Source organism: Haematobia irritans, chromosome 1, assembly GCF_050003625.1.
Source record: "Haematobia irritans isolate KBUSLIRL chromosome 1, ASM5000362v1, whole genome shotgun sequence".
NCBI classification, from domain to species: Eukaryota; Metazoa; Arthropoda; class Insecta; order Diptera; family Muscidae; genus Haematobia; species Haematobia irritans.
The window spans coordinates 218,943,060-218,959,940 of record NC_134397.1 but is presented as its reverse complement, the minus strand read 5'-3'; the positions used below and the strand labels follow the sequence as shown (position 1 = coordinate 218,959,940).

Here is a 16,881-nt window from a genome sequence, read left to right as displayed (position 1 = left end):
CAAGTATCTCTAGAATTTCAATTTCAGGCAAATTGGATATAGACTACGGTTTTTATAAGCCCAAGACCCCAAATTTGGAAGTCGGTTTATATGGGGACTATATCAAAACTTGGACCGATGTAGCACATTTTCGAATGTAACCTGCCTGCAAACAAAAAACGAATCTGTGCCAAATTTCAGGAAAATAGCGCCATTATTGAAGGCTGTAGCGTGATTACAACAGACAGACAGACAGACGGACATGCTTATATCGCCTTGGAATTTCTCCCTGATCAAGAATATATATGCGTTACACACGGAATGACAAATTTATTATACCCTCATCACCATTCTATAGTGGTGGGTATAAAAATATGGGAAACCTTTAAATCTGAAGCAATTTTTAGGAAACTTCGCAAAAGCGCATTTATGATTTATCGATCGATAGATATGTATTAGATGTATAGGGAAATTTAAATGTTGTGTTTTCCTAACTTAAAATATCACTCTCTTAGAGTGCGTATGATTAATTCTTTGTGAAAATGTTGTATCCGCTTCTCTTTAAATATTCACCTTTCTCTTCTCAACTCACCAGTTGCTGTTTAGAAAATTCATTATTCATTTATTTGAAAAAAAAAAAAAACAATCCCAGATAAAGTTTTCTATTTTTCCACCCCAACAAATTGGCGGGTCTCATTGGTTCAAAGCCATTTTTCGTTAAATGATAGCTAGGACATTTGTTCCTATTTGATTAGCTATAGACGATATAATGAATATTTGTTGTCTACTCCAAATGCTCTGGCATGTTACCTCCTACATAAATATGATGAGTGGTGTCATATCTGTCACAGAGCCATGGATACAAAAAAAAACGAGAAAACTTTATAATTTTGGTTGCAGTTATACTTTCATCATCATCATCATGATTATTGTTGTAATCATCATTAGTGGCAGCAGAAATACCATAAACATGCTAATATCTCCAACCATTGTCATGCCGATTGCTGTGATTATGGTTTACCTCTCATATATAAAAGGATGTTCTTTTGTGGTATAGCTCCGCATAATTGTCCATAAAGTCAACTGGAGTGCATCGCAGAACCCAAATTTTATCAAGAATATACAATAAACTAAGTGAATTGATTTAAACGATTTGTGAATAGTTTTTGTTTTACATAAAGTGAAAATCTAACAGGTAAAATATAAAATAGTGTTCCAAGTTTGATTAACGACCACAGCTACCACTCGCGCCAAAACCGATCTACTAATTTTTTAAGAAAATTTTACAAAAAAAACTACCAAATAAATAAAAATCCTGTTTTAAACCCTATAGGAAATTTTGTCAAAATTGTATTTCTATAGAAAAGTTTATTTCTTTAGAAAATTTTGTTGCAATTTTATTTCTATAGAGAATTTAGTCAGAATTTAATTTTTATGGAAAGTTTTGTCAAAATTTTATTTCCATAGAGAATTTTGTCAAAATTTTATTTCTATGGAAAATTTTGTCAACATTTAGAAAGTTTAGTCAAAATTTTATTTCTATACAAAATTTTATTTCTTTAGAAAATTTTGTCGAAATTTTATTTCTATAGAGAATTTTGTCAGAATTTAATTTTTATGGAAAGTTTTGTCAAAATTTTATTTCCATAGAGAATTTTGTAAACATTTAGAAAATTTGTCAAAATTTTATTTCTATAGAAAATTTTGTCAAAATTTTATTTCTATCGAAAATTTTGTCAAAATATTATTTCGTTATTGTTGTTTTTGATCTTAGCTTAAAGCCATGCATTGACTAAACTTAACCAACAGAGGAAAAGTATGCTTGTTAAATTTATTTGGGCAAAGCCCTATAGACTGCAAGATGGTTGGATGTACAGCTGTTTCGGAATTACCACATTCCTCATCAGCATCCTCTACTTGCAGCAAAACTATCAACCAATTATCAGAATAAATTCGGGTAATTCACTCAACCCAAAGTGAACTACACTTGAACCTCCCGAAAAAGGGATTGATAGTCGGCTACTGCCTAAACAAATTTGCCAGCATATCTCTTTTCCTTTGCCAAACTCAAATCATCGATTTGAATGTATTTGGCTGGATTTGTTTTTGAGCGTGCTTCCTCTAGAGGATGCTGATGAGGAATGTGGTAATTCCGAAACAGCTGTACATCCAACCATCTTGCAGTCTATAGGGCTTTGCCCAAATAAATTTGACAAGCATACTTTTCCTCTGTTGGTTAAGCTACACTTGTAGTTTAGTCAATGCATGGCTTTAAGCTGAGATCAAAAACAACAATAACGATTGAAGAGAAGCCAACAATAACAAACAAAAAGGAAAAATATTATTTCTATAGAAATTCATGTCAAAATTTTATTCGAATAGAAATTTTGCAAAAATTGTATTTCTATAGAAAATTTTGTCAAAATTTTATTTCCATAGAGGATTTTATCGAAATTTTATTTCAAAAGAAAATTTTGTCAAAATTTTATTCCTATAGAAATTTTTTTCAAAATTTTATTTTTTAAACAATTTCGTCAAAATTTTATTTCTATAGAAAATTTTGACAAAATTTTACTTCTATAGAAAATTTTGTCGAAATTTTATTTCTAAAGAAAATTTTGTCAAAATTTTATTTCTATAGAAATTTTTGTCAAAATTTTATTTCTATAGAAAATGTTGTTAACATTTTATATATATACAGAATTTTTTGTCAAAATTTTATTTCTATGAAAAAAATTCTCAACTTTTTATTTCTATAGAAAATTTTGTTAAAAATTTGATCAAAATTTTATTTCTATAGAAAATTTTGTCAAAATTCTTTTCTATAGAAAATTTTGTTAAAATTTTATTTCTATAGTAGCTTTCTTTTAGAAAATTTCGTCAAAATTTTATTGCTATAGAGAATTTTGTCAATTCCTATAGAAAATATTTTCAAAATTTTATTTCTATAGAAAAATTTGTCAAAATTTTATTTCCATAGAAAATTTTGTAGAAATTTTATTTCTAAAGAAAATTTTGTCAAAATTTTATTCCTATAGAATTTTATTTTTTTAAAAAATTTCGCCAAAATACTATATCTATAGAAAAATTTTTTCAGCTTTTTATTTCTATAGACAATTTTGTCAAAATTTTATTTCTAAAAAAAATTTAAAATTTTATTTCTATCGAAAATTTTGTTAAAATTTTATATCTATAGTAGCTTTTGTCAATTTTTTTTAGAAAATTTCGTAAAAATTTTATTGCTTTAGAGAATTTTGTCAAATTTTATTGCTATAGAAAATATTTTCAAACTTTTATTTCTATAGAAAAATTTGTCAAAATTTTATTTCCATAGAAAACTTTGTAGAAATTTTACTTCTAAAGATAATTTTGTCAAAATTTTATTCCTATAGAATTTTATTTTTTTTTTAGAAAATTTCGCCAAAATACTATTTCTATAGAAAATTTTCTCAACTTTTTATTTCTGTAGACAATTTTGTCAAATTTTTATTTCTATCGAAAATGTTGTCAAAATTTTATTCCTGAAGAAAATTTATCAAAATTTTATTGCCGTGGAAAATTTAGTCAAACTTTTATTTCTATAAAAATTCTTGTTACAAATTAAATTAATTGTTAGAAAATTTTGTCAAACTTTTATTTTTATAGAAAATTTTATCAAAATTTTATTTCCAAAGAAAATGTTGTCAACATTTTTATTTTTATAGAAAATTTTGTCAACATTTTTATTTCTATCGAAAATTTTGTCAAAATTTTTTTCTATAGAAAATTTTGTTAACATTTTATTTCTATAGTAGCTTTTGTCAATTTTTTTTAGAAAATTTCGTCAAAATTTTATTGCTATAGAAAATTTTGTCAAAATTTTATTCCTATAGAAAATATTTTCAAAATTTTATTTCTAAAGAAAATTTGGTCAAAACTGGGTATTATAAGTTAGTGCATATGTTTGGAACACCCAGAAGGCGACGAGATAGACACATGGCGTCTTTGGCAAAAATCCTCAGGGTGGGTTCCTGAGTCGATATAGCCATGTCCGTCTGTCCGTGAACACATTTACGTCGCAGTTTTAGGCCAATCGACTTCAAATTTGGCACAAGTATGTGTTTTGGCTCAGAATAGAACCCTATTGATTTTGGAAGAAATCGGTTCAGATTTAGATATAGCTCCCATATATAGCTTTCGCCCGATTTACTCTCATATGACCACAGAGGCTAAGTTTTTGCTCCGATTTAGTTGAAATTTTGCACAGGGAGTAGAATTAGCATTGTAGCTATGCGTGACAATTTTGGTTGAAATCGGTTCAGATTTAGATATATCTCCCATATAGAGTTTTCGCCCGATTTACACTCATATGTAGCGTTGCCAATTTAGCTTTTTTCCCGCTAGATTTGGCTTTTTTTGAAGACGTTTAGCGGGAAAAAAATGCATTTAGATTTTAGCTTTTTTCTGGCTTTTTTTCATGACCCTTTTAGCTATTTTTGGCTTTTTTTATTTTCGACATGTTTCTATTGAAATATGGATAAATCGCCGTTTTTATATAAGCCTTGCTGCAAGTATAAGGGTTTCCACATATTTCAAAGCTCAGTTTAAACATTAATAATGAGTCCAGCCATTATGCTGGCATTTTTGTAGCAAATACACCTTGTTGTAAAGTTTTTTCATTATATACATAAAAGTTATCGTAAACTTTAAATCTACTATTACCATACAAATTTGTTAGATAAACTGTCAGTAAATTATTGGGAATATTATCATTTGACTCGTTTATCCTTTTTATGTTATTATAATATTCTAAAGTTATTACGATATTACTAAATTAAAATAGTAGATGTGAAAAGCTTTGTGCACTGAAAAAATATTGTCGTCTCCTTAAAATACGAACGCGAATTTTGGTTATAATAGCATTTGTGAATTTCTTTTATATAAACTGTTTTCCTTGTCCAAAAGACGATAAAGTCGTTTTGTCCTTATAATTAAGTGATTCAACTTAAAATGGGTATGTTTTCATGAAAGAAGGAAGAATTAATGAAATAGTCTTTAAATGTGAGGAGTTTTTGCATCTTAACCACAAACCAAAATAGCGTTCAAAAATAGAAGATGTTTTTCAACACTTTATTTTAAAAACGTATATACACGCAGAGAAGGAATATGATCACCTCAAACATGTTTCAAGAGCAAAATGTTATTTTTGTATGGTGACCATGTAACATGTTTGTCACTAAAATGTTATTTTGTCGTCAAATATAACCTGCTTGCCGAAATCAGATACATGATTTCCAAGAAAATAACATGGTTGCGAAAACCATGTTACATGGTCACCACCCAAAAAAAACATTTTGCTCTTAAAACATGTTTGAGGTGATCATATTCCTTCTCTGGGTGTATACATTAATTTCTACTTGAAGTCGAGTCTGAATTTGGAAATTTAAGTTGGCGTTAGCACGTTTTTAAAGCACTTTGATAGCTCATGAAGAAAAGGAAAATGTTTTTACTGGGAAATGTAAACTATAGGTATTTTCTACAATTTAAATAAAAGTAATGTATTTCGAATTTTTCACAATTTTAAATCCAAACTAAAATTTTATTTAAAAAAATGACAAATCATTTTTTTACGAAATCCAAAGCATGCTTAGATCATTTAATATTTTAAAATAACAAGTAAATAAAATAGAGGTGTTGGGAAGGTAGCTCCCACAAAACGAAGGACTTCCAGTAAAAAATTTGTAATAGTAATCAAAATGTATCGAATACGCAAACAGAGCTAATATACCTTAGATATTGTTACAGAAGTGAAATTAAAATAAAAATAATATGCATTGTAAGTGAAATAAAGCCTTTAAGTTTGTTAAATTTCAATCAAAAATGTGACTTTTGCAAAAAAAAATAGTTTTTTTTCTAGCTATTTTTTAGCATTTTTTAGCTTTTTTTAGCTATTTTTTGGGCAAATCTAGCGGTTTTTGGTGAAACAATTCTGGCAACGCTGCTCATATGACCACAGAGGCCAATTTTTAACCGATTTAGTTGAAATTTTGCACAGGGAGTAGAATTAGCATTGTAGCTATGCGTGCCAAATTTGGTTGAAATCGGTTCAGATTTAGATATAGCTCCCATATATATGTTTTTTCTGATTTCGACAAAAATGGTCAAAATACCAACATTTTCCTTGTTAAATCGCCACTGCTTAGTCGAAAAGTTGTAAAAATGACTCTAATTTTCCTAAACTTCTAATACGTATATATCGAGCGATAAATCATAAATAAACTTTTTCGAAGTTTCCTTAAAATTGCTTCAGATTTAAATGTTTCGCATATTTATACTCTGCGCCACACTGTGGAACAGGGTATTATAAGTTAGTGCATATATTTGCAACACCCAGAAGGAGACGAGATAGACACATGGTGTCTTTGGCCATAATGCTCAGGGTGGGTGCCTGAGTCGATCTAGCCATGTCCGTCTGTCCGTCTGTCTGTGAACACATTTTTGTGATCAAAGTCTAGGTGGCAGTTTAAGTCCAATCGCCTTCAAATTTGACACAAGTTCCTATTTTGGGTCAGAATAGAACCCTATATATTTTGGAAGAAATCGGTTCAGATGGAGATATAGTTCTCATCTATATCTTTCTGCGCCACACTGTGTCGCAGATTATAAATTTTGTTCAGATGGAGTCAGATTTAAATGTAACCTTTATATATAGCACCCAACACATTTGACGGATTTGATATAGTATCGAAAATGGGGATTTACAAAGTGGTGCAGGGTATAATATAGTCGGCCCCGCCCGACTTTAGACTTTCCTTACTTGTTTTTTACTAACATTGTGTTCCACCCTAGTGTATTAGCCGACTTAAATTTTGACTCTATAGATTTTGTAGAAGTCTATCAAATTCCGTCCACATCGAGTGATATTTAAATGTATGTATTTGGGACAAACCTTTATATATAGCCCCCAACACATTTGACGGATGCGATATGGTATCGAAAATTTTGATCTACAAAGTGGTGCAGGGTATAATATAGTCGGCCCCGCCCGACTTTAGACTTTCCTTACTTCTTCTTATAGAATTTTATTTTTTTAGAAAATTTAGCCAAAATACTATTTCTATAGAAAATTTTCTCAACTTGTTATTTCTATAGACAATTTTGTCAAAATTTTATTGCTAAAGAAAATTTTGTAAAACTTTTATTCCTGAAGAAAATTTTATCAAAATTATTTCTGTGGAAAATTTAGTCAAAATTTTATTTTTATAGAATTTCTTGTTAAAAATTAAACTAATTGTTAGAAAATGTTGTCAAACTTTTATTTCAATAGAAAATTTTGTCAACATTTTTATTTCTATAGAAAATTTTGTCAACATTTTATTTCTATAGAAATTCTTGTCAAAATGTAATTTCTATAGAAATTATTGTCAAAATTTTATTTCTATAGAAAATTTTGTCAAAAAATTATTTCTATAGAAAATTTTGTAAAAATTTCATTTCTATAGAAAATTTTGTCAAAATTTTATTTCTAAAGAAAATTTTCTAAACTCTTTATTTCTATAAAAAATTTTCTAAACTTTTTATTTCTATAGAAAATTTTGTCAACATTTTTTAGAAAATTTTTCCAAATTTTTATTGCTATAAAAATTTTGTCAAAATTTTATTTCCATAGAAAATTGTGTCAAAATTTTATTTCTGTAGAAAATTTAGTCAAAATTTTATTTCTATAGAAATTTTTATCAAAATTTTATTTCTAAGAAATTCTTGTCAATTTTTTATTTCTAAAGAAATTCTTGTCAATTTTTTTTTATATAGAAATGCTTGTCAAAACTTTATTTCTATAGAAAATTTTGTCAAAATTTTATTTCTATAGAAAATTTTGTCTAAATTTTTATTCCTAAGGAAATATGTGTAGTACCTCTTAGTTGGGGAGGAATATTTTGCAAAAACTACCAAAACATCAAGAATTCTACCAATCTACCATTTTTGGTAGAATTCTACCAACTGTGGCAACCGTGTTAGAGAATTTTGTAAAGTTTGATAGATTTTGCTAAAAAAAACCAAGGCAAAATTTCTGTTACTACACTCAAAAAAAATGAAATGAAGGGTCCCAGCAAAAAAAGTAGCTTCCAAAAAAGTATTTTGGGCCCCCAAGGGATTCTACATGGACTTGCCGTAGGACAGAAGTACTTCATTTTCGGAAACTTTGCAGTGCTTTATAAGTTATGCCTTCGAAGTTCATTTGAATGAAGAAATTTGAAAAACGAAAAAATTGTACGTTTTACTTTTTATTTTTATCTAATTTGAAAAACTTTTTCTGTCCGACCAGGGGTTGACTCTAGGTATGTTGACACTATAACAGAACGCCTTAGCAAACTCAGCCGCAAACGCCATTCAACACGATGCATTGAAACGTAAACTCAAATGTTTGTAATATGATCGTAATATGACACCAAGGCATAACATTCGAACTACTTCTCAGGATGTTATTTATTAGTATGATATGATAAAGGTTCAAATCTAATATTTTTCAAAAGAATGTTTTTATGCTTTCCGTCGTTTTTCGGCGAATATATTTGTAGAAATATATTTTTTCTAATTAAAAATTTAAAGTTCTAGTGATGCGCAAAAACTTCTCAAAAGAAAAAAGTCAATAGACACAGGTTCAAATCCCCGAGGGTGTGAAATTTTTAATTTTATTTTCATTATTATTTATTTTTTTTTTTTTTTTTTAATTTTTGTTAATTTTTTGCGACATTTAATTGTCCAAAATCTAAAATTTCACTTTAAACCGCCAAATAGCGCATTTTCTAAAACTGATCCAAAATAACTTAATTTGAAGTGGAAAAATTGATAGAGGATCCCGGGATGCTCTTGAAAAGAAATGTTTGTGGAACAACTTCCAATTTATTTTACTGGGGTACTAAATCCAATTTAATTCTATTTTGGTTCATGGAATTATTATGATTTGAGAAAATTTCCTTAAATTATATAAAAGGCATAAAAAATATACACAAATGAAGCATAAAGATTTACTAAATAAGTACTTCTACTAAATTAGTTAAGAATTTCTTTAAATTTTACCACAATTGCGTCCATCTTGAATTTCGTATGACGCTAAAGATATTTTTCCAATTTTCAATCCCAATTTTTTCTCTCTAAAGGTGGGTATTAAGTTCGAGTTTAGCCGCTAAAATCGCTAAAGTAAACTTAGTACCCGCCTTAATTGCGAAATTTCTTTGCAAGCGTTTGTAATAAAATTGAGTTAACAATTTCTTTTTGAGTGTACTATAGGGCATATTCTTGTAGCAAATGTTAATAAATGGGAGACGATATTGTCTGATTTTCTTATATTCAAGTTCCACACGAGATTTAGAAATTAATACGTCCGGCAATAGTCAAATATATACTAGTAATTTAATTAAAATGAGGTATTGACTACACTTTTCGTAAGCTTTAATACCATAGAGTAGTGATAATATTATGGAAAGCCTAAAAATATGCAGTAATAATTTGATATACATCATATCAAGCAGCGTTGCCAATTTAGCTTTTTTCCCGCTAGATTTGGCTTTTTTTGAAGTCGTTTAGCGGGAAAAAAATGCATTTAGCTTTTAGCTTTTTTTCTGGCTTTTTTCATGACCCTTTTAGCTATTTTTGGCTTTTTTATTTTCGACATATTTCTATTGAAATATGGATAAAACGGCGCTTTTATCTAAGGCTTGCTGTCAGAATAAGGTTTTCCACATATTTCAAAGTCAATTGAAACATTAATGCTGATTCCAGCCATTTTGCGGGCATTTTTCCATCAACTACACCTTGTTATAACGTTTTTTCCTCATATTCATAAAAGTTATCGTAAACTTTAAATCTAATGGTAGATACAGATACATGTTCCTTAAATAAACTGTCACTAAATTATTAGGAATATTAGCATTTGACTCGTTGATCCTTTTTATGCTATTATAATATTCTAAAGTTATTATGATATTACTAAATTAAAATAGTAGATATGAATTGCTTTGTACACTGAAAAGATATTGTCGTGAGGCCAAAGATTTAATGTCCTTAAAATACGAACGCGAATTTTGGTTATAATATCATTTTAATTTCTCTTATATAAACTGTTTTCTTTGTCGGCTTGATAAAGTCGTTTTGTCCTTATAGTTAAGTGATTCAACTTAAATCTATACATGAAAAACGGCGTGGATCAATTCTAAAAAATTCTTAAAATTAATGAAATAGTCTTTAAATTTGTGGATTTTTTGTATCTTGACCACAAATCAAAAAAGCGTTCAAAAATAGAAGACATTTTTAAACACTTTATTTCACTTCATTCATGAAGAAAAAGCTAAAAAACGAATAAATTCAAATTTGACTCGGATTCAATACCAAAATCATTCATTAAAATCATAAGAAATAATTAAGGAAATAAAGTTTTGAATGGGGTATTATTTTTTAATTTCAAAAAAATACAATAAATAAAATAAATCAAAATATTTTTAAACGCGCGCTAAAAACAAATCTTTTATTTATTAATAGAATGGATTTACATTTACGAACATTCGACAACAATAGGTTTGTTTGGGTAATTTTCCAATAAAAGTTATTCAGTATAAACTTGCAAGACAGTAAGAATGGGTTTTATTCTCTTGGGTAAAATTAGAAGAAGTTTCCACGTTCACGAATTTATCATAAATTCAGCGGGTTTAAACCAAAAACAAAAACGAAATATATTGATATTTTCTAATGCACTTCTATGCGACATTGTGCAATATATCGCACATTGGATTTGTCGATGATTAACCAGCTGATAATTGCACGTTTTTACTGGGAAATGTAAACGAAGAACTTCCAGCAAAAATTTGTGATAGTAATCAAAATGTATCGAGTACGCACACAGAGATCATATGGCTTAGGTATTGTTATAGTCTCACAGAAGTAGAATTAAAATGAATACAATTAAAATAATATGCATTATAAGTGAAATAAAGTCTTTAAGTTTGTTAAATTTCAATCAAAAATGTATTTTAAGTGAAATAAAGTCTTTAAGTTTGTTAAATTTCAATCAAAAATGTGACTTTTGATACAACAAAATTTAGCTTTTTTTCTAGCTTTTTTTTTAACATTTTTAGCTTTTTTTAGCTATTTTTTTGGGCAAATCTAGCGGTTTTCGGTGAAACAATTCTGGCAACGCTGATATCAAGTGTGAACAACTTAATACGGCATTCACAGTATACTTCCAAAATCCAATTTAACAAGATTTCAACTGTCATAAAAAGCGATTTCAAATTTCGAAAAATGCAGATTTTGACCGAAATTTATAGAGGCTATAATAGGTTTGTTCGCATAATTTTCCATAAACAAACAGAACGACTTTTTTGATATTTTAAATCAAGCTTTTGATTAGATTTTTGGAAATCTCGAAAAAGTAATAATTCGAGCATAACCACTGTTCTGGTTAACGAATTCGCAAAACGCAAAATTTTCCAAACCATAATGATATATAAAACTAAATTTTTACATACTGTTCTTTTGGATAAGGAAATTAAATGGAAGACATTTCTTGCCAAAATATGAAATGGTTGACAGTTAAGCATATGTACCTACACGGAAAGTGAAAACCATATGGAAAACGTGTACCGTTCTTTTGTTAAAATTTTTTTTTTTGATTTCTTCGAAAATTTCAAACGTTTATTAGTTTTTTATACCCTCCACCATAGGATGGGGGTATATTAACTTTGTCATTCCGTTTGTAACACATCGAAATATTGCTCTAAGACCCCATAAAGTATATATATTCTGGGTCGTGGTGAAATTCTAAGTCGATCTGAGCATGTCCGTCCGTCCGTCCGTCTGTTGAAATCACGCTAACTTCCGAACGAAACAAGCTATCGACTTGAAACTTGGCACAAGTAGTTTTTATTGATGTAGGTCGGATAGTATTGCAAATGGGCCATATCGGTCCACTTTTACGTATAGCCCCCATATAAACGGACCCCCAAATTTGGCTTGCGATTGCTCTGAGAGAAGCAAATTTCATCCGATCCGGCTGAAATTTGGTACATGGTGTTAGTATATGGTCTCTAACAACCATGCAAAAACTGGTCCATATCGGTCCACTTTTACGTATAGCCCCCATATAAACGGACCCCCAAATTTGGCTTGCAATTGCTCTAAAAGAAGCAAATTTCATCCGATCCGGCTGAAATTTGGTACATGGTGTTAGTATATGGTCTCTAACAACCATGCAAAAATTGGTCCACATCGGTCCATAATTATATATAGCCCCCATATAAACCGATCCCCAGATTTGGCTTGCGGAGCCTCAAAGAGAAGCAAATTTCATCCGATACGGCTGAAATTTGGTACATGGTGTTAGTATATTGTCTCTAACAACCATGCAAAAATTGGTCCATATCGGTCCATAATTTTATATAGCCCCCATATAAACCGATCCCCAGATTTGAACTCCGGAGCCTCTTAGAGGAGCAAAATTCATCCGATCCGGTTGAAATTTGGTACGTGGTGTTAGTATATGGTCTCTAAGAGCCATTCAAAAATTGGTCTATATCAGTCCATAAATATATATAGCCCCTATATAAACCCATCCCCAGATTTGAACTCCGGAGCCACTTGGAGAGCAAAATTCATCCGATCCGGTTGAAATTTGCAACGTGGTGTTAACCCTCTAATGCCCAAGCTCGCCTTTAGGCGGGCTTCATTTAATAAAGAAGCTTTTAGTAAAACAAATATTAAGACAACAAAAATGGGCAACATAAAAAGAAAACTTATTTGAAACTATTCAAGAGGCTTTGCAGCATATGCTGAATTTTACCGTATAAATTTGTATTGCTTAGTTCTCTTGCTTTAACATTGAAAATTTAAGCAGATGGCAAAAAATTGGGGCATTAGAGGGTTAATATATGGCCGCTAATAACCATGCCAAAATTGGTCCATATCGGTTATATATAGCCGATCCCCAATCACACAAAAATTGGTCCATATCGGTTCATAATCATGCTTGCCACTCGACAAAAATAATCTAGCAAAATTTTATTTCTATAGAAAATTTTGTCAAAAATTTATTTCTATAGAAAATGTTGTCGAAATTTTATTTCTATAGAAAATTTTGGCAAAATTTTATTTCTATAGACAATTTTGGCAAAATTTTATTTCTGTAGAAAATGTTGTCAAAATTTTAATTCTATAGAGAATGTTGTCAAAATTTTAAATCTTTTGAAAATTTTGTAAAAATTTTATTTCTATAGAAAATTTTGTCAAACTTAATTACATACGTATTTAATCGGCCATCGGATGACAGTCTTCAGTAGATGTTTCTATGTTACGCAATCCATGGTGGAGGGTACATTAAGTTCGGCCGTATATACTTGTTTTTATTGTTTATCTTTGCAATACAAAAAAAAAATTATTTATTCCAAAATCACAGTCCATTTCGTTTATAACAATCACTGTTCTGTTTTGACTTTAAGTCTTTAATAAGACACATTTTGAAGTTTCATAGTAAAACTTGAATACAGTTCCAAACACCTTTGCGAAATCTTGCAAACATTTTTGGAATACAGTGAAACCTCTGAAAGGTGGAAACCTACGGTCGCCTAAATTTTGTCCACATATGGTAAGTGTCCACTTTTGAGAGGTTAATTTTGATGTGTTAATAAAGTAAACGTCCCCAGACAATGTCCACATTTGGGAGGTGTCCGGTTTTCAGAGTGTCCAAATTTGAGAGGTTTCACTGTATATGTAAAATTACATTATTTCCGTTTTGTATTTTTAAGGAGTGGCCAACTAATGGGTATGTTGCTGTTAAATACAGTTTCTTTACATCGGCTCGTGGGCGCACTAAACTGGGCTCTATAAATAAAACTGCTTGACTGTTTGCGTTACTTGTGTGTTGACGGCTATAGCGATAATTATCAGTTTTTTTTTTGCTTATACCTCTAATAGAAATTCTCAAAAATCAAAATATGTTTTTATCATACTTCCATCCTAAGAAATTTTTACCCATATTTATCTTTTTATATCCCCTAAAACAGTCCAAACATGGTCTCATCCTGTCGTCAAGTCCTCATTTTGGTAGCTGTCATGGCCTTGCTAACAGCAAATGTATATGCCAATAACTCTCGGCCACCTCGGAATAATGATATTTCGAATATGGCTGATGCAATGAAATATCTGCAAGATTTGGATACATATTATGGAGATAGGGCACGAGTAAGGTAAGACATTTAATTTTTTACAAATAAGTAACAATAAGTTTGCCATTCCGTTTATAACACATCGAAATATCGATTGCCGACTATATAAAGTATATATAAATTCTTGATTATATAGCTATAATAGCTAAATCTGAACCGATTTCGATGATTTTTTGAACATATTGTTAGTACTATAGAAGATTATAGTAACCCAACTTTAAGTAAGATCGGTTCATAAATAAGGGTTTCATGGCCAAATTTGGGAAAATCGGGCGATACATATATATGAGAGCTATATCTAAATCTGAACCGATTTGGATGAAATTTTGCAGACTTGAAGGGTGATGAAGAAGATTATTTTTGCCAAATTTGGTGACGATCCGTTTGTAAAAAAGCGCAACGTGACCCCATTTTTGGAAATCGGGCAATATATCTAAATTTGGTTCGATTTCTTCCAAATTCAATAGCGTTCGTCCTTGTGCCCAAAAAAAACACCCTGTACCAAATTTCAAATCGGTTAATAATTGCGACCGGAATCCTGTGAACAACAAATACATGCACAGAAAAAAAGTCTGTTGTAAAACTGATGCAAAAATGAACTAATATTTATTGCAAACATTTTATTTTGTTTTAGTTCATTTTTAAAATTTTGTAAGAAATTTTCCCCAGTCTAACGATTTTTTCTTTATTCCAAGTATGTTTCAAAAATTTTATGAACTAAATGACAGTAAAATTTTAATTTTACAAATTAGTCCAATTCTAACTAAAACCAAAGAAGTTTTTCGTACACTTCTCAAAAATAGTAAGACTGAACTACAGTGTGTTTAAAATGGGAATGATCTGGCGGTTAAAATTTTTCTTTATTTTTAGTTCATTTTTTTCTTGTCGAGGAAGATGAATTTCGTAAATGGTAATTAAAAATCCAAAAATATCGGAAAATTTTCGTTAGTTTAATTCAGTTCAATTTTCGCACGAGATAGTTCATTTTTCCCATAATGTAGTTTACTTTTTTTCCTGTGTGGACAGACGGACGGACACCAAGGAGGTGATTCTGAGTCGATCGATATATATTTTGTGGGGTCTAAAATCCATATTTCTGGTAGGCACATATTTTGTGGCAGATCAAAGTTTTTAAACCCTGACCAGTATGTGGTTTAGGGTATAAAAATAAAAAATTAACGTATTTTATTTATTACCTTTAATTTTATATAAATTTCTAATGACACACCGTGTATAATTCACAGGTTTGGTAAGAGGACGCCTTTACTGCAAATGCTGCGAAATCATTTCACCAATGATGGGGAACAAATGGGTCATCCAATGGATATGACAAATATCGAGGAGCCATTTTAAGGGGGAGGAGTGAAAAAAGGAAATTTATCAAAAAATTAAATCATATACACACACACTCCGATATAAGCATGCAAGTGTGTATACCTGCCTCCCCCTAATAAAAGAACTTTGCATATCCTCTTTCCGCCGGTCGAATCTGCATTCATTTCGAAATATATCTTGTAAATACGAATATTAAAATAAAATACAATTATTTATTTATTTATTTATTTTAAAGTTACAGTTTTAAAACAACTAATACTTATAATAAAAGAAAATATGAAAAATATATTTCAATCGAAAAAAAATCAAAAAAAAATGAAAAAATTCAAAATAAAAATAATTCTGTTTATTGTGTAGACTACAATATAACTTAAAATAAAAAAAAATAAACTATACATTTATAGAATTATCGTTTCGTTCTACAACTAGTTTAAAATAAATTCGTCTATTCTCTAGAATTCTAATTAGTAATACCATATCACATATCACGGGTGAAGATATAGCTTTTTTTTAACAAATAATTCATTATTCTCTAATAGTTCACCGCACTTACTTTAATCTTTTTCTTAAAACTAACAATTAAAATTATTTGAACACTTAACTTAAACTATTTACAAACACTAAAATGCTTACATATATGATATGAGCTTTGGAATTGAGTTCGAAATGCTTTGCCTTGATAAGGTCCATTATAATATGTCTTCGCTTATCAAGGTCTTGTTTTTAATCGAAAAACTCTCAGAAAATTGAAGCGATCATTTTTTAAATGGGTAAAAGTATCGTCAGACCGGCACACACTGAAATGATAGGTAAGATATTTAGAATAAATAAAAATTATTTTTAAAAACAAATTGCAAAAAAATTAAAACTTACCTAGAACTATGGCATAAAATACACCAAACGTAATACCACAATATGAGTCAAGTAGTACTCCGATAATGTTACTTCCAATCACACTACCCGATCGTCCCAACATTAGGCAAATGCAAACAGCTTTCCCTCTGGAAAATTATATGAAAATGAATTAAAATTAAACCGAAATTACTATATGATATTCTAAATTATCACTATGAAATCCTGAAGAAATCCTAAAATGAATGAAATATGCTATTTAATAAGAAATTTTCTTATTCCGAAATCTGGTCAACAAATTAGGTAGATCAGGTTAGATTAGACTATTCACTCCATCGTGATGCCGTAGGTGGCGGATTTTTCTCTTATCATTGGTGGCTGATATGTAATGCATTAAAATAAAACCTCATGTTTTTTTTTCATTTTTATGCCCTCCACCATAGGATGGAATGTAACACATCTAGCAATGTCCTGCCATCCGTCTGTTAAAATCAAACTAATTTCCAAACGAAACAAGCTA

At 29.6% G+C, this 16,881-nt stretch overlaps 2 protein-coding genes across 2 annotated transcripts in view; one reads left to right on the top strand and one right to left on the bottom strand.

Annotated features, from left to right (window-relative positions):
- Nucleotides 1-1,020: 1,020 nt before the first annotated feature.
- On the top strand, nt 1,021-15,915 carry NPF (neuropeptide F). The gene is made up of 3 exons (XM_075292818.1): nt 1,021-1,174; nt 14,013-14,195; nt 15,419-15,915. The coding sequence occupies exons 2-3, from the start codon at nt 14,020-14,022 to the stop codon at nt 15,525-15,527; spliced, it is 285 nt and encodes a 94-aa protein (XP_075148933.1). The 5' UTR covers nt 1,021-1,174; nt 14,013-14,019; the 3' UTR covers nt 15,528-15,915.
- LOC142222602 (synaptic vesicle glycoprotein 2B-like) overlaps nt 15,834-16,881 on the bottom strand; it is a 34,096-nt gene continuing 33,048 nt past the window's right edge. Inside the window, exons 7-8 of the mRNA XM_075292817.1 lie at nt 16,383-16,510; nt 15,834-16,306 (exon numbers count right to left, since the gene is read on the bottom strand). Coding sequence (XP_075148932.1) covers nt 16,272-16,306; nt 16,383-16,510 — 163 coding nt within the window. The 3' untranslated portion in view covers nt 15,834-16,271. The remainder of the gene's footprint in view (nt 16,307-16,382; nt 16,511-16,881) is intronic.